The sequence below is a fragment of the Bubalus kerabau genome, chromosome 4, assembly GCF_029407905.1.
Source record: "Bubalus kerabau isolate K-KA32 ecotype Philippines breed swamp buffalo chromosome 4, PCC_UOA_SB_1v2, whole genome shotgun sequence".
NCBI classification, from domain to species: domain Eukaryota; kingdom Metazoa; phylum Chordata; class Mammalia; order Artiodactyla; family Bovidae; genus Bubalus; species Bubalus kerabau.
Genome location: NC_073627.1, coordinates 92,439,146 through 92,466,369, shown reverse-complemented (window position 1 = coordinate 92,466,369; position 27,224 = coordinate 92,439,146). Strand labels below are relative to the sequence as shown.

The following is a 27,224-nucleotide window of genomic DNA, read 5'->3' as shown; positions in this document are numbered from 1 at the left end:
GTATTTTAAAGGCATCACTATATAATGATACAGTAGTAATAAATTAGACATAGTAATATACCAATTAATGTAGTGATAATATTTATAATATTATTATATTAAAATATCACTATTGCTTAATGTGGGGGCTTCCCCGGTGGCTCAGCTGGTAAAGATAATCTGCCTGAAATGTGGGAGACCTGGGTTCAATCCTTGGGTTGGAAAGATTCCTTGAAGAAGGGAATGGTCTACACACTCTAGTATTCTGGCCTGGAGAATTCCATGGACTGTATAGTTCATGGGGTCACAAAGAGTCAGACACAACTGAGCGACGTTCACTTTCACTTTAATTGGTTAATGTAATCTTGAATTATTATTTCTAAATGAATGAACAGTCATTCCAGAAAGAATTTAAGATTATCAAATTATTATTTTTATTATATTTATATTAGTTTAATACTTTTTAAATTTAACACATGAATAAATTTCTGTCAACACTATCTTAGGTAAAAATCCAAAATATCAAAACCACTAGATAATATCTTAGGGTACATGTTTTCCTGGAACTTGAGTCAAAATTGAAAGCTAGGGATCCCTGGCACTCTAGTTACTACCTCTGGCCCCTAAGCTGTGCAAACAACAAATTCCACAATGCTGTTCTGCTTTGAAAAACTAATATATAAATACTTCCCGAGTTGCTTCGTGGTAAAGAATCCACCTGCCAATGCAGGAGACACGGGTTTGATCCCTGGGTCAGGAAGATCCCCTGGAGAAGAGAATAGCAGCGCACCCCAGTATTCTTTCCTGGGAATTCCCATGGACAGAGGAGCCTGGGTGGGCTGCAGTCCATGGAGTCACAAAGAGAGTTGGACAGGACTTAGCAACTAAACAGCAACAATATAGGTTCAAGGAAGAAAGTATTTAGTATTCCTGAGATTCTCTATCAGTTATTTATTATTGTCTAACAAATTATCCAAAATGTAGCAATTTAAAACAACAGCAATTTATGATCCAGTGGGTTCACTAGGTTTGGAGAAGGAAATGGCAACCCACTCCAGTATTCTTGCCTGGAGAATCCCAGGGACGGAGGAGCCTGGTGGGCTGCCGTCTCTGGGGTTGCACAGAGTCGGACATGACTGAAGCGACTTAGCAGCAGTAGCAGCAGCAGGGTTCACTAGGTAATTCTTTTGGGCTGTTTGCTGGGTCCCCTCACACACCTGCATTCTTCTAAACCAAGGATTTACCTGGGCTGGAAGTTCCAAGAGAGCCTCATTCACAGGCTGACGATTGGTCTGTTGGCTTCATCTGGGGTACTTCAGTATTCTTCCAAATGGCCTTTCCTCTGTATTTGTTGGTAGGTGATCCCAGAGCAGCATTACAAGAGGGCAAAGGTGCAAGCTACAACAATTTAAAGCCTGGATCTGATATTTGCACAATGTCATTTATGCCAGATATTTTCTGTCAAAGCAAATTACAGGCCGATTCAGATTAAGAAGGTTGGGAGATGGACTCCATTCCATCCACTTGGTGGGAGGTGCAGCAAAGTATTTCTGACTATATTTAGTCTGATTATTAGTAAATCCAGAATTAGTTCTAAGTGATCTTATTAAACCATAAAAATACTTAGTAATACATATTTAAATTTTGTAAAATCTATATTTCCTATAAATATATATTTATAATATCTTTGCAATTATTATATGAGTGTGTTCTTCTATTATTTTGACATGTTATATAAAAATTTTCGTGTGCCCTGGTATTTCTATTAGAACATACAAAATGAAACATTTTCAAGTGTTTAAATGCTCATTTTAATTATAACCATAATTTTTGCATTTTTATTACTCTTCATGAGAATAACATTTATATTTATGCTGCCTTAGAACAAGATTGCAAGGTATATTTAAATTTATATGTATTTTTAATCTAGAATGCAACTAATGAACTCACTAAACAATCTTCAAACTTGAAGTCTCTGAAATTTGAACTCCTAGCAAAAGAAGAACACATAAAGGAAATGCATGAAAAGTAGGTGCTTTATATTTTTATCCATTGTATTTGGTGCCACCTAGTGGCAATTAACTCTGTTAAACACTTCACCCCAAGAAACAATACCAACATGTTAAAACTGTTTTCCTTTCTTAGTTTATGTTTGAACCTAAATAAGATGAAGGTTTAAAGAATATTATGTATAGTATAGTTGATGGCAAGATAGTTACTACTTTTATTAATTAGAGTAAAAATGTTTAAAGTTAGATTTTCTTTCTTAGAGTCAATGTTTTAATTTTGAATAAATATCAGTTAATGGCCTAAACCCCATGAACAGAAAACTTTAGAATGTAGGAATTATTTGACTAAAAATATGTACATATATATATGTATATATATTGATTTATATGGGAGTTATTACCTAAGCTTGTAAAGCAAAGATGAAGAGTTTTGTTTGTATTTAAAACAACTGAAGAATTATGAAATATTATACTTTGTGTATTTATACTAAAAAAGGAGTTTAAAATGTTCTATCTCACAGAATCAAAATTGTTTACTTTCTGTATCTTTTATGGATATCTCTAGAGCTTAGAAGTGATGTGTTTTGAAAGAAGTCTAGTCATTCATAATTAGAGATCACTTACTTAAAAGTGACCTTAGTAGATAAGGAATTTTCCTGGTGGCTCAAATGGTAAAGCATCTTCCTGCAGTGTGGGACCCAGGTTCATTCCTTGGGTTGGGAAGATCCTTTGGAAAAGTAAATGGCAACCCACTCCACTATTCTTGCTTGGAAAATCCCCATGGACAGAGGAGCCTGGTTGGGCTACAGTCCCTGTGGTCCCAAAGAGTCAGACACAACTGAGCAAATTCCTTTTCATTTTCACTTTAGTAGATAAAACTGTTAGATAAGAAAATTGTTTAATTTTTTTTAAGCAGAATGTCTTGAAGCTTGTTGATAGATTGAGTTAGTCTTTCTTACTGTTTACCAATGAGGACTTTAGATAACATTCTTTGAATCCTGTCTTCTTTACCTGCCAGCTCTGGATCTTAAGTTAGTAGAATTAACTCATAAAGTTCTTAGAATTGAAATACATGTAAAGCACTTTAACAGTGACTGGTACATAGTAAACATTCATTAAATGTTAGTTATTGTTGTTCTAGTAATAGTGGTTATTACATTTATCATTTTATACTTAGCATTATCACCTTAAGCTAAACTGATATGTCAGTTCAATCACTGATATGTCTTTATATGATATAAATCACTCAGTCTCTTTATATATTATCAAATTTTATACTTCTTTATTAAAGTATAGAATTGTTTCTTATCAGAAACAATCAGTATTATGATTTTAATAATCTCTAAATATTACTTGTATTTTTCTTGGAAGCATGAGTGGAATATAAATATGATTTTAAGTTTTCAAAAAATTTTATTAAGCTTTCTCAGCTCTTTTTTTAAATGCATATGTTTATATAAAATACTGCATTTACCAAGTCACAGCTGGATTATAGATTTTAATATTTTACTCAAAATACTAACAGCAATATTTTATTCCAAGCAAATATTTTATTAATTTGCAATTAATCAGATAGCATTTAAAAATTTACGGTATATATAATATTGGGTAATATGTAAGATATTATCACTATTAAAATATTTTCTATCACTCTTGATAAGATGCCTTTTTTCCCTTTCAAGGATGTCTCGAATGGAGAGAGATATAACCATGAAAAGACATTTGATAGAGGACTTGAAATTTCGACAGAAAGTAAATTTGGAAAGTAATGAGAGTATTAATGAAATGCTAGAAAATCTTGAAAAAAAGGTATCAATTTTTATGTTCACTGACACTAAAAAAAACAGATCACTTCCCTTTGTATTTACTTTCTTAAATTCAATATTCAATCTTAACAAAATGTATAATAAATATTCATAAAATATACCTGTGTTGTTACATAATTACATCATTTGCTCTGAAAGTACATTTTTTGTTTTAAAATTCAAGACAAAATCTCACACATATTATAGCCATTCATTCTTTTTATATTGTAAATATACCGTGAGAAGTTCAGTTTAATTTTTAAAAATCTGTAATATTTTTGAGATTTAAAATTCTATTATATTCAGCATTTTCTTTTAAACTACTATTTATAATGATAGAATTAAGCATGTGTTTTAAATGAAAAAATATGCTAATAACTATCAGTTCTTCAAAAAGTGTACTCACCACAATTGTTTTAAAGTATTTCCTTGTACACGTTTAATTCAGTGTACTTAAGAAAAGAGTCATATTTAAAATAGTTGTACACTATCTGACCCCAAAGTAAAATCAGCAGGTTGCTGACTAAGAGATATTTTTTGTTTAAAAAATTTTAAAAGCTGCTATTTACACAAATCATAAAGCAGCTTGTGCTTTGGCATTCACGAAATGTCATCCACTCCAGAGAGAACATCTCCCTTATTTTCCTTGTTGGAGATAAAAAAATGTAAGTAATGCTCAAATGGAAGAGAGAAAATTTTACATGAGCAAGAACATGTGTACAGATTCTCTTTCTCCTCCACATACCCACACAAATTATAATTACTTCATATAGGTTTTTTTCAATGCTGTCTTTTAAATTTTGTTCATTTTAACTTCAATAATCATTTGAACTATACAATGTTTGTATAAGAATTCATTTATCTTTAATAGTATTAAACTGAAAAAATGTTTTCTTCTGCTATTTTTTAGCATTTTTTTTAAACATGTATTTATTTTTAATTAAAGGATAATTGCTTTACAATATTGGTTTGGTTTCTGCCATGCCTCAACATGAATTAGCCATAGGTACACATATGTCTACTCCCTTTTGAACCTTCCTCCCAGCTCCCCCGTTTTCCTGCCCCTCTAGGTTGTTACAGAGCCCCAGTTTGAGTTCCCTGAGTCATAGAGCAAATTTCCACTAGCTATCTGTTTTACATATGGTAGTGTATATGCTTCCATGCAACTCTCTCCATTCATCCCACTCTCTCCTTTCTCCTCCTGGCCCATGTCCATAAGTCTGTTCTCCATGTCTGCATCTCCATTACTGCCCTGCAAATAGGTTCATCAGTACCATCTTTCTAGATTTCATATATATATGTTAATATACTATTTATTTTTCTATTTCTCACTTAACTTCACTCTGTATAATGGGCTTTAGGTTCATCCACCTTATTATAACTGACTCAAATGCATTTCTTTTTATGGCTGAGTAGTATTCCATTGAATATATTACCACAGCTTCTTTATCCGTTCATCTGTGAATGGACATCTAGGTTGCTTCCATATCCTAGCTATTGTAAATAGTGCTGCAATAAACATTGAGGTATATGGATCTTTTTCAGTTTTGGTTTCCTCAGTGTGTGCACCTAGAAGTGGTATTGCTGGGTCATATGGTAGTTTATTCCTAGTCTTTTAAGGAATCTCCATACTATCTTCCATAGTGACTGTATCAATTTATATTCCCAACGACAGTGAAAGAGTGTTCCCTTTTCTCCACACCCTCTCCAGCACTTACTGCTTCTGAAGTTTTTGATGATGGCCATTCTGACCAGTGTGAGGTGATATCTCATTGTAGTTTTGATTTACATTTCTCTAATAATGAATCATGTTGAGAATCTTTTCATATATTTATTAGCTATTGGTATGTCTCCTTTGGAGTCTTCTGCTGTACTTTGAAATGCACAATAAATATGTTGTATTACTTATTTAATTTTATCCTAAAAAGTACATATTATATTGGAGAATACAAATTGAAGTTTTCTATGACTTGGCTTATTAAAGAATCAAAACCAACCATCTCTTGCTTGAGAAAGTTCAGGTTAGTAATTAAAGGAAACGTAATTAAAAATAATCTTGTATTATTAGGTAGAAGTCTACACATAGCAATATTCATGCTTTTTGCGCAGTTTTTGGGTGCTGTTATTGACTTAGGTATTGTTAGTCTCACTCACTACTGATTTCAGTATGGTTAGTTAGTACTTGCAGTGCTGTATGAGTTACACAAATCTTATACTTGAATTTGATATCATTTATGAGAAAATAAATGAAATGACTTATTCATGCATTCATTTAGTTTCTGTTAAAACAAATACAGTGTAGAACTTGACTGCCTTTACCAATAATATTTACCTTTGTGCTTTTTAAAATTTTTTATTTATTTTTTAATTGAAGGATAATTGCTTTACAGAATTCTGTTGTTTTCTGTCAAAAACCTTAACATGAATCAGCCATAGGTATACATATATATATCCCCTCCCTTTTGAACCTACCTCCCATCTCCCTCCCCCTCCCACCCCTCTAGGTTGATACAGAGCCCCTGTTTGAGTTTCCTGAGACATACAGCAAATTCCCATTGGCTATCTATTTTACATATGGTAATGTAAGTTTCCATGTTACTCTCTCCATACATCTCCACCTTTGTGCATTTATTGTAGGTGAAGACATTAACTGAGGAGTGTTCCAACAAGAAAGTATCAATTGATTCACTAAAGCAAAGACTTAGCGTTGCTGTAAAAGAGAAGTCTCAGTATGAAGAGATGTATCAGCAAACTAAAGAGGAGTTAGAAAAAAAGGTATGGTTTAGGACATTTTAGTTTAGAGGTGGACTGTAACAATCTCTTTTTTATTTTTATTTCTATTTCTCCCCAAAACTATGAGTTACTTAAATGTTTCAGATAACTGCAAAGAACATTTATATCTCTACATAAACACTAAGAATTTGTTTATTATTAAAGGTAATGCTGTATTAGAGAAACAGATTTTATCTTGATGATTTATAATAAATGAAAACCATTGTTAAGAACTGGTATTTATATAAGTAGATATAAAGTTTTAGGTCCACCTAAACTTATAATCCGGAGAAGGCAATGGCACCCCACTCCACTACTCTTGCCTGGATGGATGGAGGAGCCTGGTAGGCTGCAGTCCATCGGGTCGCTAAGAGTCGGACACGACTGAGTGACTTCACTTTCAGTTTTCACTTTCATGCATTGGAGAAGGGAATGGCAACCCACTCCAGTGTTCTTGCCTGGAGAATCCCAGGGACGGGGGAGCCTGGTGGGCTGCCATCTATGGGGTCGCACAGAGTCGGACATGACTGAAGTGACTTAGTAGCAAACTTATAAACTAATTAAGTACTTCTATTTGATATATGAAATCTTTTAGTCCAAAATACCTTCCATGTCTTTAATGATTTATAATTTTTAAAAGAATAAATTGATTTGATGATAAATATGTGATAATATGTGCTCAAGATAGTCATTGAAAATAAAGTTTTACTCAAATGACAATAAATACAAGATATACAAAGAGTAATGAAACCCTTTCTTTATCTTACATCTCTAACTTCCAAATCTGTTTAAAAAATATATTTTTATTCTATGATTACTGGTCTTTTGCAGGATGTCAAGCTTACTTTCCTCCTGTCAAAAATAAATGAGACTGAATCTGCCATGGCAGAGATTGAAACAGCAGCATCTAAGCATCTTCAAGGATTAGCAATGCAAAGTGAGCAGGCCCTAGAAGGTGCACAGAAGAAACTGCTGCTAGCCAGTGAGAAAGTAGAAGAGTTCACCATATTTGTGAAGGTTTGAATTCTTTACTAACTGGTGCTTTAATTCAGGCACAGTGGGCAGTGGCCTATTTCAGATGATCTGGGGTGTTCTTGAAGTTCCTTTCTGCTTTCTTTCCCAAACCACAAAGCATCTGCCCGTACCCTACCCACCACACTATTCAAATTTTCTCTATGAAAGATTCATTTTCATAGCTTGAGTTTAAAAATGTCCACTATGTTTTTAATATTCTTTTTCCAGTGTCAATTTAGTTATGGAATTGTGGTAATCACATAAGCAAGACAGGTTTTAAGACCAAAAACTTGAGTTATTTCCATTCCACTTCCTTTTAAAAATCACACAAGCAAGAACAACCAGAAGCTTGATCCATGATCATTGACGTTAAGAGACATTGCACCCGGGCCCCATAACTTATCAGGCATGGAATGGGTAAAGGAATGGTAAATGATCTGGCAGGACAAAATGAAGACAAACTAGAGTATCTACAAAGGGTGTACCATCTAAAAATTATCTGACCACCGAATAATCCCAGAAAGACTTAGGCATTGGCTGTACAAGGACCTGGCACCCTACTCCAGTACTTTTGCCTGGAAAATCCCATGGACAGAGGAGCCTGGTGGGCTGTAGTCCATGGGGTCGCTAAGAGTCAGACAGGACTGAGTGACTTCCCTTTCACTTTTCACTTTCATGCTTTGGAGAAGGAAATGGCAACCCACTCCAGTGTTCTTGCCTGGAGAATCCCAGGGATGGGGGAGCCTGGTGGGCTGCCGTCTATGGGGTCGCACAGAGTTGGACATGACTGAAGCGACTTAGCAGCAGCAGCAGTACAAGGAACCACCAAAGCTAAGGGTGGTGGGGGAAGGGAGAATACCAGGTTTTGTTTCAAAGTCTTTATAAGGAGTGTTTAGACCTCTGGTCTGTACTTCTGCCCCCACGTGGTCAGCCAGTATTCCTCCCTTAACTATTCTGGGAAAATGTAGGCAGAACAGTCTGGTTTCAGAGATAACAAGGCACTGAGGCCTGGGAACCTGGGGATTGCTCCCCTCTTTTTAATGCCACTATGAGTTGTTTCGGAGAAGGCAATGGCACCCCACTCCAGCACTCTTGCCTGGAAAATCCTGTGGACGGAGGAGCCTGGAAGGCTGCAGTCCATGGGGTCGCTGAGGGTCGGACACGACTGAGCAACTTCACTTTCACTTTTCACTTTCATGCATTGGAGATGGAAATGGCAACCCACTCCAGTGTTCTTCCCTGGAGAATCCCAGGGACTGGGGAGCCTGGTGGGCTGCCATCTATGGGGTCACACATAGTCTGACACAACTGAAGTGACTTAGCAGCAGCAGCAACATGAGTTGTTTACACTCCTATTTAGTGCCTTTATTCTACCTTGTATTGTAGCTAGCAAACAAGTCTGTTGCCATTATGCTGTCTCCTTTGCTGGAGATGTGAATTTGACCCCTCAGTTGGGATGATCCCCTGGAGAAGGAAATGGCAACCCCCTCCAGTATTCTTGCCTGGGAAATCCCATGGAAACAGGACTAGGGCCTGTTGGGCCACAGTTCACTGGGTCACAAAGAGTCAGACACAACTTAGCAACAAAACAGAAACAACTGGCACATAATAGAGCTCGCTAAATTCTTGAGAAATTGACTTTATATCTGCTTCAAGAATAGTACTGGACACGTAATCACTGCTCAGATTGAAACCTCTGTGAAGGCAAGAGCTATGCATGCTCCTAATGAGCATACTTAAAGAATGTTGAGCATAGTCAGAGAATGTCCATAGTTCCTACATGGAACATTATGATCAATGGGACTCATTCTGTGCAGAACTTAATAGAGTAACAGGTACACAAAATACACAGTATTACTATTATTAGTAGTATTAATAGTAATAATGTTTGTTCTGGCCCTGCTGTGGAATCTGTGTTCCCTTTAGTTTTTTTTTCATTTATGCATAGGGCACAACCAGATTATAGCAGAGGTGGGGTGGCCATCTGTTCTAGATCTAGTCTTGAATATGGAATTTTACCCTGGAGTAAAATCAAGTGCTTTGAGCATCTGGGCTGGATGTATGTGGCAGAGTTGAAGCTTTGAATTCTCCTAATAACTGAATAAAACACACAAGGGAAATTTCTAGAAGTATTTGCTCAGTTTGATTGAGGCCTGATAATGGGCTTGTTAACGTGCTTGTATGTGAGAATCATATGGTCAATTCCATCTTCTCAGTGGCTTTTGTTAGCTGATAAATAAATACCAGCCAAAGAACAACATTTATGCGGAAGCTTAAATCATTTAATTATCAATATGTACTTGCTTGTTAAGATTTAGTAAGATGATTAGGGCATATAAATTTCTTGATTCTTTAGTAAGAATATTTTTAAAGCATTATAATTTTATTTTTAATGTGTACAGTTGCTAACACTTTGGTACTGATCTACTCTTATTATGATTTTTCTATTTTTTTCAACTTTATTAGATATGACATATTTTATAAGATTAAGATATACAATATGATGACTTGATACATGTATATATTATGAAAAGTTTACTACAATAGCTTAGTTAACACATCCTTAACCTCACATAATTGCCATTTTGTTGTTATTGTTATGGGAAGGACATTTAAAATCTAGTCATGGCAAGTTCCAAGTATACAGTTGAGTATTGTTAACTATAATCACTATGTTATACATTAAATCCCTGGAGCTTATTCTTCTTATGATTGGAAGTTTGTACCATTTGACCAACATCTCATTTCCTCCTCCCCTCAGCCCCTGGCAACCACTTTTCTACTCTCTATTTCTGAGTTTTCCTTTTTAGAATTCCATATATATAAGCGATATCATCCAGTATTTGTATTTTTCTGTCTGGCTTATTTCACTTAGCATAGTACTCTCGGGCTATCCATGTTGTCAGAAATGTTTGGATTTCCTTCTTTCTATGGCTGAGTCATCATATTCCATTGTGTGTGTGTTTAATTACACACACACACACACACACACATATTTACTACATTTTCCTTACTCATTAATATATTGATGGACACAAGTTGTTTCCATGTGTTGATTAGTGCAAGTAATGCTGCAGTGACCATGAGAGTGCGTGTATCTCTTTGAGGTTCTGTTTTTGTTTCCTCTCAATATGTACTCAGAAGTTGGATTGCTGGTAGTTGTTACTTTTAATTTTCCGAGGAACCTCTACACTGTTTTCTGTAGTGGCTGTACCAATTTACAGTCTCACCCACAGTGCATGGTGTTTCCCTTTTCTCAACATCTTGCCAGCATTTGTTCTCTCTTATCTATTCGATAATAGCCATTCCAACAGGCGTGAGCCAATACCTTGTGGTTTTGATTTGCATTTCTCTGATGATCAGTAAGGTTGAGCACCTTCTCATGAACTTGCTGGCCATTGTATGTGTTCTTTGGAAAAGTATTTGTTCAGATTCTATTTCCATTTCTACATTGGATGTTTTGGTTTTGTTATCAAGTTGTATGCTGCTACTGCTGCTGCTGCTGCTGCTAAGTTGCTTCAGTCGTGTCCGATTCTGTGCGACCCCAGAGACGGCAGCCCACCAGGCTCCCCCATCCCTGGGATTCTCCAGGCAAGAACACTGGAGTGGGTTGCCATTTCCTTCTCCAATGCAGGAAAGTGAAAAGTGAAAGTGAAGTCGCTCAGTCGTGACCAACTCATATAGACCCCATGGACTGCAGCCTTCCAGGCTCCTCCATCCATGGGATTTTCCAGGCAAGAGTACTGGAGTGGGTTGCCATTGCCTTCTCTGATCAAGTTGTATGAGTTTTATATATACTTTAAAGTTAGGAAGTATGATGCCTACAGCTTTGCGCTTTCCTAAGATTGCTTTGGCTAGTCAGTCTTTTGTAGTTTCATCCAAATTTAGGGGATTTTTTTTCTATTTTTCTGAAAAAAAAATGGCATTGGAACTTTGATAGAGGTCTTATTGAACCTCTCGATGTCTTTAGGTAGAATGAACATTTTAAGAATATCCACTCTTTCAATCAATAAGTGCAGGATATCATTTCATTTATTTATGTCTTCTTTAGTTTCTTTCATCAGTGTCTTAGAGTTTTGGGAGTATAGATCTTTCACTTCCTTAGTTAAATTTATCCCTAAAATTTTATTGTTGGGTGCTACTGTAAGTGGGATTGTTTTATTCCTTTTTCACATGTTTTATTGTTAGTGTATAGAGACACAACAAATTAATTTTTATCTGTGACTTTGTATCCTACAACTTTACTGAATTTGTTGATTAATTTTAACAGCTTTTTTGGATGGAGTTCTTAGGATTTTCTACATAAAAGATCATGTCAAAAAAAAAAAAGAGACAGTGCTACCTCTTTCTTTCTGATTTGGATGCTTTTTATTTCTTTTTACTGCCTAATTGCTCCAGCTAGGACTTCCAGTTCTGTGTTGAATAGAAGTGGTGAGGATGGTCACCTTTCTCTTGTTTCTGATCTTGGATGGAAAGTGTTCAGCTTTTCATTGTTGAGTGTGATGTTAGTTTGGTTTTGTATTATATGGCTTTTGTTATGTACAGTGTGTTCCTTCTATACCCAGTTTGTGGGGAGTTTATCATGAAAGAATGTTAAATTTTGTCCAGTACTTTTCTTGCATTTATTGAGATGATTGTATGATTTTTATCTTCATTCTTTTAAAGTAGTATATTACATTTATTGATTTGTGTATGTTGACTTATTCTTGCATTCCATGGATAAATCCCACTTGACCATGGTGTGTGGTCCTTTTAATGTGTTGTTAAATTCAGTTTGTTAGTATTTTGTTCAGAGGTTTTACATCTATATTCATCAGGGGGTATTGGCCTATGGGTTTCTTTTCTTGTACTGTCCTTATCTGTCTTTGGTATCAGGTTAATGCTGACCTCTTAAAATGAGTTTGAAAGTGGTCTTTCCTTTTACATTCTTTGGAAGAGCTTTAGAAGAATTGACATTATTTTGTCTTAGGTAGAATTCACCAGTGATGGGCTTTTCTTTATTGGAAAGTGTTTGATTGCTGATTCAATCTCCTTACTCATTGATCTGTTCAGTTTTTCTGTTACTTTGTGATTCAGTCTTGGTAGATTGTATATTCTAGGAATTTATCCATTTCTTCTAGGTTGTCCAATTTGTTGGCATATAATTGTTCATAGTATCCTCTTATGATTCTTTGTATTTCTGTAATGTCAGTTGTAATATCTTCTCTTTCGTTTCTAATTTTCTTTTTTAAAATTTATTTGTTTTAATGGAATGATAGTTACTTTACAGAATTTTGTTGTTTTCTATCAAACCTCAACATGAATCAGCCATAGGTATACATATATCCCCTCCCTTTTGAGCCTTCCTCCCATCTTCCTCCCCATCCCACCTCTCTAGACTAATTTTTTTAATTTGAGTACTCTCTTTTTCTTGGTAAATGTAGATAGAAATTTATCCATGTAGATAGAAATTTAGATCATTAGAGGCCAGAGGCAGACCACTGGCAAGAGGTCCTCAGTTGAAGAGGTTAGCTCCAAATGTAGGTAGAAATTTAGTTTGTCTCTTTCAAAAACTAGTTCTTAGTTTCACTGATCTTTTCTGTTCTCTTTTTGTCTCTATTTATTTCCACTCTGCTCTTTGTTATTTCCTTCCTCTACTAACTTTGGGTTTACTTTGTTCTTTTTCTAATTCATTGAATTACAAAGTTAGATTTTTTTGAGTTTTGTTTGTTTGTTTTTGCTTAATGGTCCCACATAACAGTGGAGGCCAGTGACAGGAGTTGGGTGTTGGTGTACAGGTGCTCAGGTGGAGGGGCTCACTGCAGCTGAACCCAGCAGTGCAAGCCAGAGAGAGGGGACAGGGCCAGGTCTGGGCCCACACACAGCCATGGGGGCCTTGGCGGCTGACATACAGTCCTGTGGCCATAGAGTCTCACCACAGGCACTTGCAGATCATTAGAGGCCAGTGGCAGACCGTTGGCAAGAGGTCCTCAGTTGAAGAGGTTAGCTCCAAATGCATGCACCTCTATCACTGCAGGGGTGTAGGCTGGCATCTTGCACTTGTGCAGTGCAGAGGCTAAGCTGGCTTCCAGTGCAGACTGCAGGGTCCAGTTAGGGTCAGGGAGGGACTGTCAGGTGGCATTTGTGACAGTGAAAACCTGTGGGGGGAAGTACAGTGGTGAAATCTGCAGGGGGTCCGTGACAGCCATCCTAGGCATTGGTTTCTTCAGTGGTGAAATCTGCTGGGATCCTACACAGAGTTGGTTACCATGAACCATAGCTGCTCCTGCTGTGTAGCTGATATTGGGAGCCCCGGCTGTTCTTTATTTTTCCAGCCTGTCCCTATATGTCTTGACTTTGTCAGTCTCGGGGTAGGGTGAAGCTGAAGTGATCTTTCATGCTGTGATGTGAAAAACTGGGGAAGTTGGTTGCTCACCTCATTCTTCCTTTCCCAGTGAGGGAGCCCCTTGAACCCTGGAGTTCTCCACTGGCCCTGAGCAGTGCTGCCCTGGGGGATGGGATGATGCAGGCACAATGAAGCTGTCCTTCCTTTTCTTTGTATGGAGTTATTCTCTCTTTTTTTGCTTCACGGTGTTGCTGAAATTTCTCACCTGGACTCCTGAGCCCTTCCAGAGCTATTTTAGTTTGTGAATGTCTAATTGTTGATATTTGTGGGGGGATGGAGGCTGGTACCACTTTGGTGATGTGACTTCTCAATTATGATATTTAAAATCCAATTTGAATTAACTCTCAGTCCTATCATTATATTAAAAGGGTAAATTATAGCATTTTTGAAGAAAGGCTTTTAATAAAAATACATTGAGTGAAATTTAAAATTTAAAATATGTAAGTTATATCTTAATAAAAACTATTTAAGCTGTTAGAAAAGACATTATTTCTCCAAGAAACTATGATTGTAGGGGTGACTCCATGGTACTTGAAGAGCCAATTATAACCTTCATCACAATAATCTAAAATCTTACTGAAAATCTAATCACTTCATTATGATTCAATGAAACTCAAAAATTTTTATAGTTAGCTAACACAGATCAAGACTCCTTAATAAAGACTGGAAAGCTAGATCTAATAAGACTGGAATGAAATAACTTGTTTTACTCTAACACTATTGCTGACTGCTTACCATAAATCATACTGAAATATTGAAAAGTATAGTGACTTTAAGTTGGGATATACATCCAAGAAAGTACTCTTATTTTGAAAATATAATCAAATATTGAGATAATTCCTAGCTCATGATATTTCAAGAAGTTTAAGGAGGCTGACATAAACTTTTATAAATTCATTTAATATTTGTTGAATGCTTATTTTGTATGGTACAGTGTTTTTACTTACCTTGACCAGTGATAGCCAAGGACCATTGTTCAACTGATGCAAATAGAGTAAAACATTTTTAAGCTTCTAATGTTTTTAACATTGGAGTATTTAAAGACTTTTGCACAATTTGGAAGTGCTTAGAGAAGAGCTGAGCAGATTTTAAACTGGTAAGAGAAAGCAATTTTGCATTGGATGGAAGGGAAGTAAAAATACAATCCAGATGGAAGTAACACCCAGAGCTGAAAACAGGCAGAGCACCAGCATAGAAACAAAAGGCAAGTGTGATCATATGAAAACAAAATCTTAACCTGGATATAAGGGGGGAAAGTAAAACATTTCAATGAACTTAGTGCAGTGAGACTCTACTATGTATCTGAAAGGTATAGTTTGGAAGGGAGGAAGAATATTTGAGCATCATGAAGTATATTTCAGCAAAATAACATTTTTTAATAATACAGACATTTTCCCCAAATATACCCATGTTGCTTTCAGCCAGCTAATGGCAACATTGCTATGAGGCTTCCATAATTAGTCTTGTTGTTACTTCTAAGACTTTTTACTACATGTCACCTCATTTATCCCTCTTTAACCATACTGACTTTCTTGCTGTTCTTTGAATACTGCAAGTTCTTTGAATACTGTTTTTGTTCTTCAAAGTCTTTGCTCTTTCCTCTGTATATTATTGATAAAATAGCTTACCTCTTCACTTCTTCAGGTCTTTCTGCCCAGATGGGACTCTTGTCAATCTTTAGAACATAAGAAACAATGGAAAACAAAGATTCCTACAATTAAATCTAAATAGCTTGATGTTAGTGAGTATAGTACCAGAAGTTGTGAGGGGGTGGTTGTAAGGGATGTTTCTTTTTTGTTCTGGTGGAACATACAGAGGATGAGAAACTCTAGATATTGATTCAGAATATAATATTGATTTTATTATATTAAATTAATCAAGTTTACTTAAATAATTTTAAATATATGTTCAGGAGTTTTAAAGTTGACCACAAGAATAGGAATCAAGCATTTAATTATCAAAGAATTAGAGGAAATTTAAAAAATTTAAAATCTCCATCAATTCAATACAAACCAGGAAGAAGAATGCGAGGAAGGGAGGAAGGGAGGAAGGAAAGACAGAACAAAGGAGAGGAACAGTTAATAAGAAGCATGGTAAATAAAAAGGATAGGATGATCCAAACATACCAATAATCATAGTATATATAATGAAGTTGAAATGTATTTAAAAAAAAGAAAAAAAACAGAGCCTATGAGATTCTGAAAAAGATGCACCTAAAACATGATACCAAAAGCCAAAAAAAAAATTAAGAATAAAATTATGGTATCCTGCAGTTAGCCTGTGAGAATCAATTTTGCTTATCTCTTACCAGCATCTCATTTATGTTATTTATTTGAAATCAATCATGTGCAAGTACCTAACACCATAGAAATTGGCAAACATTACAAGTCATACCCATCCCCTGCAAGAGCTTGATTACCAGCACGCAATTGAATATATTCCAGCTAAATGCTAAAAAAAGAAGATACAGCAATATTATTTGGAGACAAATTAAGGAAAAAAAATTAATAAGGGTAAAGCAAGCAATTTCATATTGATAAAAATGCATAATTTGCAAAGAAGATATAAAATTCATGAATTTTTATGTACCTGGCAACATTAAGCAAAATTTGGTGAAACTACAAATGGAAATCAAAGAATCCACAAATCCACAAAGGTATTTACTGTTTTCTAGTGTATTTAATCTGTATTATACTCAGAAATAAACAATCCAAATAGAGAAAATGTAAGCAAGGCTCTTTTCTTTTCAAACCCATGTGGAACATTCACAGAAATTGCTTACATCTAAATCTACAAAGTTCAAGTTCGAAAAAGCAAAGATCATTTAGGCAATGTACCCTGAGTAGAGTATAATGTAACTATGATTTTAGCAAATAATCAGCCAAATGTTTCTGTCCGCTTAGAAATTCCAAACCCATCTATAAGATTTTTGGGTTAAGGAGAAAATAAAAAGGGAGTTTATGAACTATTTCAAAGTGAGCTATAATGAAATACCAAAACCTTCAAAATTCAGCCAAAATTTAGCTTTCAACTCAAAATGCTAGGAGAAAAAAAACAAAAAAACTCAAAGTAAATTTTAAAATTGCTTTTATAAAAATTTTTTAAAATCCATAAACTGTAAAATAACTCCTTTTCCAAAATAAACTGAACATGTACAACTGAACTGTGATTGTCAATGACATATTTATGGACCTAGGAAATTCAAGAGAATCCAGTCCAACTATTAAACAGATAATTCAGCAATAATTTCAGAACAAAGCATATAAAATAAAGTAGACTTGACAAGTAATAGTATATTTAGAGTACTATTTGTAAATTTGTATTTATAGTGATAAAAAGAAAGTATTAAATACCCAGGAATAAACCTTTCAAGAAATGCAAGCAACCTATAAAGTGAGCTATAAAACACTGAATGACATAGAACAGAACTAAATAAATGGAGAGGTATACTGTTTTTCTGAATGTGAAGAAATAATATTGTTAAATGTGAGAATTCATTCCATATCTGATCTATATGTCCGTGCTGTCCAAGATACAAACTGGTTCCAGAAATATAACTGAAAGAAAGAGGATGAAGATGGCTGAAGAAGGAGAAGAATGGGCAGGAGAGAGAAAAATTTTTCCTAGCAAACATCAAAACATGGTATAAAGCTGTATAAATAAAATGGCATGATTAAGTAGGAATAGATCCATAGAGCATTGGAACAGAAAGAGTTACAAAAACAAGCCCATCTAAAGGAATTTATAGCATAAAGTTTGTATTTTTTATTTCAGATCAGTGTAAGGGAAAGTAGTCAATAATGGCCTTGGAAAAATTGCTTTCAATTTAGAAAACAATATAAGCTTAGCTATATACCTCAAACAACCCACAGGTATCTATTTTACATTGATATAAAATCCAAGAATAAAGAAGAAAATGGTTAAAAATACAAATTACCAATATCAGGAATAAAAGATGGGATATCACTACAGAAACATAAGTAACAAGGAAATTATATGAATGAGTTTATAACAATAAATTTGACAATTTAGGTGAAATGGACAACTTTTCAAAAAAGGACCTCTTACCCGTCCTATAGTGGCTTCACAGTCATACACCACTAGCGTCACGTTTAGATAGCTTCAGGTTTTGGGGGTAAAGCTGAGAGACAGACAACTTGTAGAATGAACACAGCCCCAGAGCTTCCTTTATTCCTTAGCAAACACTGTGTATAAATATTTGGTATTTACCATGGCCAAGTTTCTCGCAGAGAGGTCTGCCTAAGCCAGCAAGATGAATGTGTGACAGAGTGCACTCCAAAAGAGAGGAAGGGCCGCATCCCCACCATGTCTGCACACTGGGGACCCAAGGCTGAGCATTGCCTACAAGAGTGTGGACATCAGCCAAACCCTTTGCTCTTTCCTCTGATTGACTCAGTGTAGCTTCTAAACTGCCCTGAGTCCCTACTAAACTACCAAGAGAAATGGTCAGCACTAGAAGGAATTGACTTCTTTCATCACAAAAACTAACAGGAGATTGAATTGAAAATATGAGTAGCTCTTTATTAGTTAAAGAAATTGGATTTTTTAAAAAACCTAAAGCCTTCACACAAAAAGCACATGTACTATCTCCAGATCCAGAGGGTTTCACTGAGCAAACTTTCAGGAAAAATACAGCACCATCTTACAGAAATTATTTCAGAAAACGGCAGAGAAGAAAACAAGTCCCAGTTCATTTTATGTAACCAGCACAACCTTAAAACCAAAACCTGACAAAACATTGTAAGAAAACAGAAGTACAGGTCAGTATTTCATCATGAACATCAATGTAAAAATTATCAACTGCATATCAGTTAATCAAATCAAGCGTTATGTGAAAATAATTTACACCATGAATAAGTTGATATAATTCTAGGAAAGAAAGCTTGATTCAACAGTTCTAAAAAAAAAGCAAAATCAATATAATCAAATACTCCCTAAAAATCATTTGGCAACATTCAGTACATATTTATGATAACAAAAATAACATAGAAGTATATAGCTATCAAAGCTCATTGAACTAAACACTTAAAGTATACACTATTTCATTCTAACTATACTTCAATTAAAAAAAATTGGGGAAAAAAGGATTTATGAAGCGAGTTACAGAGATTCAACATATGTATAATTGGAATCTTGAAAGAAGAAAAGGAATGATGGAACAGAACAAATATTGAAGCTATAATCCAAAAATAATTTTCAGAAATAAATTTTCAGAAATTTTCAGAAATAAAGACTTCCAAGAACATAACATGAACCACGGAAAATTTGATGTCATGTCTAACATGACATGTCTAACATGTCTAACATGTCATACCCTGTATATGTTCTGTGGTCTAGTAAAGTTTCTGGACTCAAAAAAATAATAGCCAAGAAAAATTTTCATGTCATATATAAGGGGGAAAAATAAATATGAGACAACTCTGAAAGGCTGTCTCATCTCCAAGGCTCTGTAGGTATTGCTCCTAAGTACCCTCTCCCACATAAATCTCCATCTCAGAGTGTGTATGTTTTCAGGCATTCCCACCCGTGACCTACCACAAAGAAAAATCTGAATTAATGTTGAAAAGTAGAATTTCTTTATATATTCTACTTTCTGAAAAGTACAAAATTTTAGGAAAATTATAGTGTACCAAAAGTCCCTCTAGAACAAATGGAAAATTAAAAGAAATTGCCAAGAAGGTATCTTTCCATACAATAAATACTATGCCAAATTCAGGCGAGTGCTACAATGTCAGTAAAGAGCAGACAGATTCAATTTCATTAAAACTACTGAAGAACATGGAAAGAGAAAATACCTTCCAAATATTTTTGGAAGATTGCACAAAATTGAAACAAATCAATCTCTTATTAATGTAGACATTCCAGATGAAATATCAGCAAATGAGTTTAGCAGAACATCAAAAAATAACATACCACACTAAGTGGAGTTTATTCCACAGATGCAAGGATAATTCAATACTAAGAAAATTATTAAGAATCCTATTAATAGATTTATGATGAAAAATCATATGTTAGTTTATATGGATGCTAAAATGGATTTAAGACAATCTGGTTTCCATTTTTGTAAGAAATTAAAATATGTAGATAGTTAACTGTGTAAAACTACATTATATATTTTATATTAATACTTATTTTTTGTTATATTAAAATACAGCTCTCAACTCAAAATCTGGCATAGTATTTCCTAAGAGTTAGATTCCTACTGAAATCAGGAACAAGTCAAGTGTGTCCATCAATATTACTATTTAATATTATTCAGAAAGAAGTTAATAATCAACTCAATAAAAAAGAAAATGGAGGTATAAAAATTGGAAAATAAAATGGAATTTTATAAAATAATATTTTCTTACAAAAGTGGAAACCAGATTGTCTTAAATCCATTTTAACATCCATATAAACTAACATATGATTTTTCATCATAAATCTATTAATAGGATTCTTAATAATTTTCTTAGTATTGAATTATCCTTGCATCTGTGGAATAAACTCCACTTATTGTGGTATATTATTTTTTGATGTTCTGCTGTTCACTGTATCCCTGATGATACAGTGGTTAGGACTCCATGCTGTCACTGCCAAGGGCCTGGGTTCAGTCCCCGGTTGGAGAACTAAGAACCCACATTCCATAAGCTGAAGAGCATGACCAAAAAAAAGGTTGGAAAATAGGAGATAAAATTATCAGTATTTGCAGATATGATTTAATTTCTGGAAGCTAAAGAGGAATCAGCTGCAAAACTCTTATAATAAATAAGAAATTTCAGCAAATTTACATATTAACAATCTTTATGTCTACAAGCAACAATAGGTACTAGAATCAGCCCCTACAAAAAGTAAGAGGCCCAGGAATAAACAGATCTATAAAGAGAAAACCTTTAAATAATCCCCAGAAACACAAATAAAGACTTAACGAACTGGAAGGGACTACCATGGTCTTTGATTAGGAAGAATCAACATTCTAAAATGTGAACATGATTGAATAAAATTTAACGTGATTTAAATAAAATACCAGTAAGAATGTTTGCTGCTGCTGCTAAGTCGCTTCAGTCGTGTCCGACTCTGTGCGACCCCATAGACAGCAGCCCATTAGGCTCCTCTGTCCCTGGGATTCTCCAGACAAGAATACTGGAGTGGGTTGCCATTTCCTTCTCCAATGAAAGAAAGTAAAAAGTGAAAGTGAAGTCGCTCAGTCGAGTCCGACTCTTAGCGACCCCATGGACTGCAGCCTACCAGGCCCCTCCATCCATGGATTTTCCAGGCAAGAGTACTGGAGTGGGGTGCCATTGCCTTCTCCGAAGAGTGTTTAGACAAGCTCAATCTGAAGTTGATATGGAAAACAAACAATCAAAAATTAATAAGAAAAATCTGAAAAAAAGGGTAATTGAAAGGAGATACCCCTATTGGATTACATTTATGACAAAGCCTCACTAATTAAAATACACTATAAAGCTTCACTAATAAGACAGATGGAACAGAATAGAAAGTTCAGAACCTGATCTAAACATGCATTAAATCAATGGGGAAAATATGGACTATTTACTAGGTGGTGGTAAAACAACTATGATTTTATATAATAATTTTCTAGAGGATTACAAATGGACAAAACACTTATAACTGCAAAATCTTACAAGTGGCAGAAAAAAATCATGGTTTGAAAAACACACATATATATATACTTTTATATATATACATATATACATATATATATATATATATATATAGTGGAGAAGGCTTTTTAAAGTATCACACCAAATTCAAAAGTTATATGGGAATAGATTCATTTATCATGTTAAAATTTTTTGAAAAATATTTTTCCTTTGCATAAAATACTATAATTACTGTCAAAAGAAAAAGTATGAAAAAAATTAGAAACCCTCAACATATAATTTCCCTAAAGTACAAATAATCCTTATAAATCACTAAGAAAAATAGATAAAAGACAAAAGAAAAAAATTATTTGTTAAGGCTGATGCTCAATTTCATTTTTAATAAGAGAAATGAAACTTTAAAATACAGTGGTAAAAAGTAAAAAACTACACTGAAAGCCCGATTGGTGTTTTGCCAGTGGTATGGAGATCCAACCAGTCCATTCTGAAGGAGATCAGCCCTGGGATTTCTTTGGAAGGAATAATGCTAAAGCTGAAACTCCAGTACTTGGGCCACCTCATGTGTAGAGTTGACTCATTGGAAAAGACTCGGATGCTGGGAGGGATTGGGGGCAGGAGGAGAAGGGGACGACAGAGGATGAGATGGCTGGATGGCATCACTGACTCAATGGACGTGAGTCTGAGTGAACTCTGGGAGTTGGTGATGGACAGGGAGGCCTGGTGTGCTGCGATTCATGGGGTCGCAAAGAGTCGGACACGACTGAGCAACTGATCTGATCTGATCTGATCTGATGGAGAAACAAGTACTTTCATATGTTCTTTGTGTAGGTGTAAACTGGTACAATCTTGGATGGAGGGAGAATTAAACAACAGCTTTCAAAATTACAGTTAAACACACCCTTTGGTCCAGCAAATTCACTTCCAGGAATATATCCTAGGGATGCAAAATATATATACAAGCACCATTATTTACTGCAACATTGCTTAGGCTGGCAAAAGATTGACATCTACCCAAACATCTAGCTAGCTGCTCTCAGCCCACAAAGCCAAGCATCGGACTCCAGAGCTCTGTTCACCCGAAGTAAGGGCTGCCTTTTTTCTTATGCACACATAAGCATGCATTCTCAGAGGGAGAAATTAAACACTCTTGTGGATGTAAGCCTAGATTTTTATGATTTTTGTCAATACTTTATTGTCATCTTGCCCACACATAATTTAATTGCAGTTTTACCCAACTGTCCTTATCAAATCCTTTCAAAGATTTCTAGTTCAGTTTTAATAGAAACAACATTTTTCTGCCATTATATTTCATTAGTTTATGCAATAATTAAATCAATTATGTAACCAACCTGTTACAACTGATATACACACTTAGGAATAAATACATCGGACAATTGGCATCAGCTTAACTGGTGGGAGAGTTGTGCTCTGGCGTGATACTAATTAACCTGCCTGCTACAAGTATTCACCAAGATAGCAGTTGGCGAATCTGAAAGAGGGACTGGAGCAATTTGTTTAATCCAGCAAGTTGGTTAAGTGATCATTTAAGAGAGCTTTTATTGTGCCCTGACAAAAAAGTAAAGAGCAATCCATTTTGCTCCAATAGAAATAAAATCAGAATAATCCTAATAAAAAATGATTTGCTAGTATCTTCACATTTTTTGTGTTATAACTGCTTTCTCTTCATTTATTACTTCCATATGAGCCCATATGCCTTCCAATATGTTGCAGGCCTTGGTCAGAGAGTTACAAAATGACATCCATTTGATTAGGCGACAAATCAGAGAGCTTAAAAAGATGCAGAAAAACAGGGATGCTTGTAAAACCTCAACCCATAAAGCCCAGACCTTAGCAGCTTCTATCCTGAACATTTCACGATCGGACCTAGAGGAAATACTGGACACAGAAGATGAAGCGGTAAGATCACTTAAATATTTATTAATATAGGAGTTTTTACACTGATTGTTAAATATATATTTTCATTTGTTTTATAGTTCTTAGAATTTCATCTTTAAGATAATATTCATGAAGGCAAGATTATTAATATACCAATGAAAGATACATCAAGAGTATTAACTCAAAAAACCTTTAGAGAAATTTAACTGTGTAATATAGAAGTAAGCCAGTACATATAACCTTTAGAACTGCTTGTTTGTTATTCAGGTCAGTTATTTTTCCCTGTCTCTTCCATATTCTTTAGTTAATCATATATCTTACAAGCTGTTATTTTTAATTAAGCCCATTTGAAGAAGTTAGTTAGCTGGATCGTGATTGATTTGAGGGGTTTTCCTCCTATATGAGATTTTTTAAAAGTAGTAAATATATTGGGTTTCTTAGTTAGATTTAAAATTATTGTTGATCAAGTTAAAAAGGTATTTATTGCTTTACAGTGGGTAAAACCCTGCCTGAGTGAATCTATATGCATATACCTTAGAAGTCTGCAGTAGCATTTCTGTACCTTCTGAGGAGGGCACTGCATTTTTGATGGTTTATTACCTCATCAACAGCAGAACCTCATACACAGTCTTCCGTGAAACCTGTGGAAGATACTCAATCCTGTTCTGCTGTTAAGTTTCTGAAATTTGATACATTAAATATTAGATTTTTTTATTGTTTAGAAAGAGCAAAGAGATGATGGCACTCATAGCTTCGCTATAAATATTTGCTCAGTGAATAAATAAAATGATCGACTTCAATGTTTGCACGAGAGCATCCTTCAGCATCCCTCCCCCATCAGCTTCTCAAAACATTTCTCAAGTAGAGCAGATCTACAACTTGCAAAGGTTTTTAAACTGCCAAGAATTCTTAGAAAGGAGGTCAAAGGAATCCTATAGAGATTATTTTCATCCTATGAGTGAATCGGATAGTGAATGATCAGTTTCCTCTTTTCGGCAGCTAGGCCACAATGTCTGTGAATTCTGAACTTTGAAGTCCAAGAGCGTTATGAAATACAGTATCAAATATAAACCACACAGGAAATAACAGTATCTGTGGCAAGGCTGTTAACTATCTCTTATTATAGACATTTAACTGAAACTTGATGGATAAAGAAGAAACCTAACAAAATATTAAGGTCTTCCACCATTGCCCAAAAGTTTTAAAACAAGCAGACATAGCAAAATCCCTCGTGTGTTTGTGTGTGTGTGTGTGTGTGTGTGTGTTGCAGATACATATTCTGGAAGACAGGGCCTCTGCCTTTATGTGGTCTTTAAACATGCCCTTTCTTGGGATTACAAGTTTAAAAAAAAAAGCACTTGCTTTGATTAGAAAAAGTTGTCCCCATTGAGTATATGAATTAGTAAAGGATATCTCTTGTTAGTCCCAAAGTAGCTGGCACATTTCTGTGAAGAAATGACACCCTGGCCTCTGGGAGGATGCAGTATGGAGCCAGGGGTGCACAGCACCAAAACATGTGTACCATACAACCTTAAATGGAGGTCCTCCTGGAAAAAACGCAGTTCCATGACAGCTTATTGCACACACCTGGATATATTTACTAGATTTCATTATAGATCTGAGCTTGTTTGGACTGATGCCTGCATCTTTCAGATGTCTAAAGAGTTGAGTGACTTACCCAAGTAGAGCCCAAACCACCTGAATTATATGCGTTAAGCTATATCCAACCCTTGTAAATTCATGTAAAAAACTATGACAGCCTATGCAAAGTACCTTGCCTGATACCTGGCATACAGTAAATTTCAACAAATGTTAGTTTCCCAAACCCTTCTCTTTTTGAAAAGTACATTTTTTTTTTTTGCAAACTGAATCATGATTTTAACTGAATAGTCAATTCAGTTGCATATGTGAATACATTATACTTTCAGAATATTTCACTTTGATAATTGAGGCATTGAAAATATTTAGTGACCTACAGTACTTTAAGTTGGAGTGTCCCTTGCCTTTCAGTTAGCTGTTGGACATTTTAAATAAGTAAGCATTTAAATACACCAGAACCTATGCCTGTCCTATTTTGTATTAGTTATCTACTGACAAGTTGTAATTGTAACAATTACCCCTTAGTTATCTACTGACAAGTCTGATTTTTGAGTATAAGGTTTTATATCATCTTCTGAGGGTCACTTGTAAATGATTCTTTTCTACGGCTCCATCTTCTTTTTCACTCTGTTTTAATCACTTTCTCTTCCACTTCAGTCCATAACTTGAGCTCCACCATGAATACAGAAATAAAATATTCCTGAATTATGAAACACAGATATATAGCTTGATATTCCACATGAATGGAGATATTGAGCATTGATTTGAATATTCTCCATTTTGAAAGGACAGGCTACTCTTTGTTGAATCCAATTCTGTCAGTATTTCCCTATATAACAGTATGATCAAGTTCATATAAATGAAATTAACTACAGTGTTTTTATTTTTTCCTCTAGGAAATTGAAAGGACAAAGACCGAGGCCGAAAATGACAAAGAATGGCTGTTGTACATTCGGAAACTTCTTGAAGGACAGGTATTAAACTTTTCCACTTCATTTATTAAAAGTTGCAGATAAAAATTCCAAGCTTATTTTTTATTACTAGATGCCTAAAATTTTGGAAACACTTACACATTGCTTACTTCTGTTAGGTAAAGAAGTATTCCAATAGGCAGACAGGAAAATTAACCCTCTATTTGTACTTCTGGACTTAACAAATGAAGCAAGTGCCTTGGGAAAGAGCCAACACGGGTCTTAGCAAATGCATTAATTAAATTATTGAGTCAATGTCTATGCTTGCTAGACTGAAAAGGATCCATTCTCTCAGCTCTCTTAGGAACAGAGATTCTTTATTATGTGTCTTTAAAGTTAGTAGTTGATATGGACACCTGAGGAGTTCACGGGTTTCAGTGACCTTTTACTGTGGCCCTGTTTCCAGTCAATTCATGTTTTCCTCACAGCCAGACAGCTGTTTATTACTGTGTCTTCCCGCATTCTCTACAATATTTTCTACTGAGACCTCGAGCAGCTTGTTAGTGGGAAGTAAATATTGATTTGGCATCCTGTCAATGCAGAAAGAATGAAAAAATTTCCACCAGAGGCCCCTCAAACATTTTCCTATCGACATTTTCTGGGCTGAGTGGAAAGCTGCATAGAGGATGACAAGGCCAAGACGAGTGGAAATCCCTGAGGGGTCTATTGAGACTGCTGCTGTGACCTGTGTGATACTTTTTCTTCTCTTTCAAGTATTTTTTTAATACACATACAGTCTGCTGGGATGTGCCCCTCTTGTAAGTGATCAGGGCAGTTTATTGGCAGGTGAGAGCCCTGCTTTTCTAGTCATAGCTGGCTTTTGTTCTGATATCACTGACAGCATGTAATGTATTCTACAACTTCTTCATTATGGTTCTTTTTGCTCAACCTAATTATTGTCGATTTCAAAAATGAACTTGATTCAAAACAGCTAAAATGTATTTCTCAAAATATTAAAAAAAAAATTCTTGTTTTGTGAGTGCAGTATATGGGTTTTTGGAAAAGCAAGAATAAGTTAAATAATATGTAAACTATTCATGTTCTTAGTACCCATTTTATATATTTTTGAAACATTATCTGGAAATACTATGACTGTTACTATCTATAGTAACAGAAGGTGATGGGCGCTTTTTTGCTTCAAGTTGTTTAAGTGCAGACATGCAGGTGCA

At 35.1% G+C, this 27,224-nt stretch overlaps 1 protein-coding gene across 3 annotated transcripts in view; it reads left to right on the top strand.

Annotated features, from left to right (window-relative positions):
• The window catches only part of CNTLN (centlein), a 341,713-nt gene that overhangs the window by 300,179 nt on the left and 14,310 nt on the right, over positions 1-27,224 (top strand). For all 3 annotated transcript variants that reach the window (XM_055577973.1, XM_055577972.1, XM_055577974.1), the window contains 6 exons: positions 1,910-2,007; positions 3,671-3,797; positions 6,431-6,568; positions 7,397-7,582; positions 23,321-23,506; positions 25,981-26,058. In XM_055577973.1, coding sequence (XP_055433948.1) covers positions 1,910-2,007; positions 3,671-3,797; positions 6,431-6,568; positions 7,397-7,582; positions 23,321-23,506; positions 25,981-26,058 — 813 coding nt within the window. The remainder of the gene's footprint in view (positions 1-1,909; positions 2,008-3,670; positions 3,798-6,430; positions 6,569-7,396; positions 7,583-23,320; positions 23,507-25,980; positions 26,059-27,224) is intronic.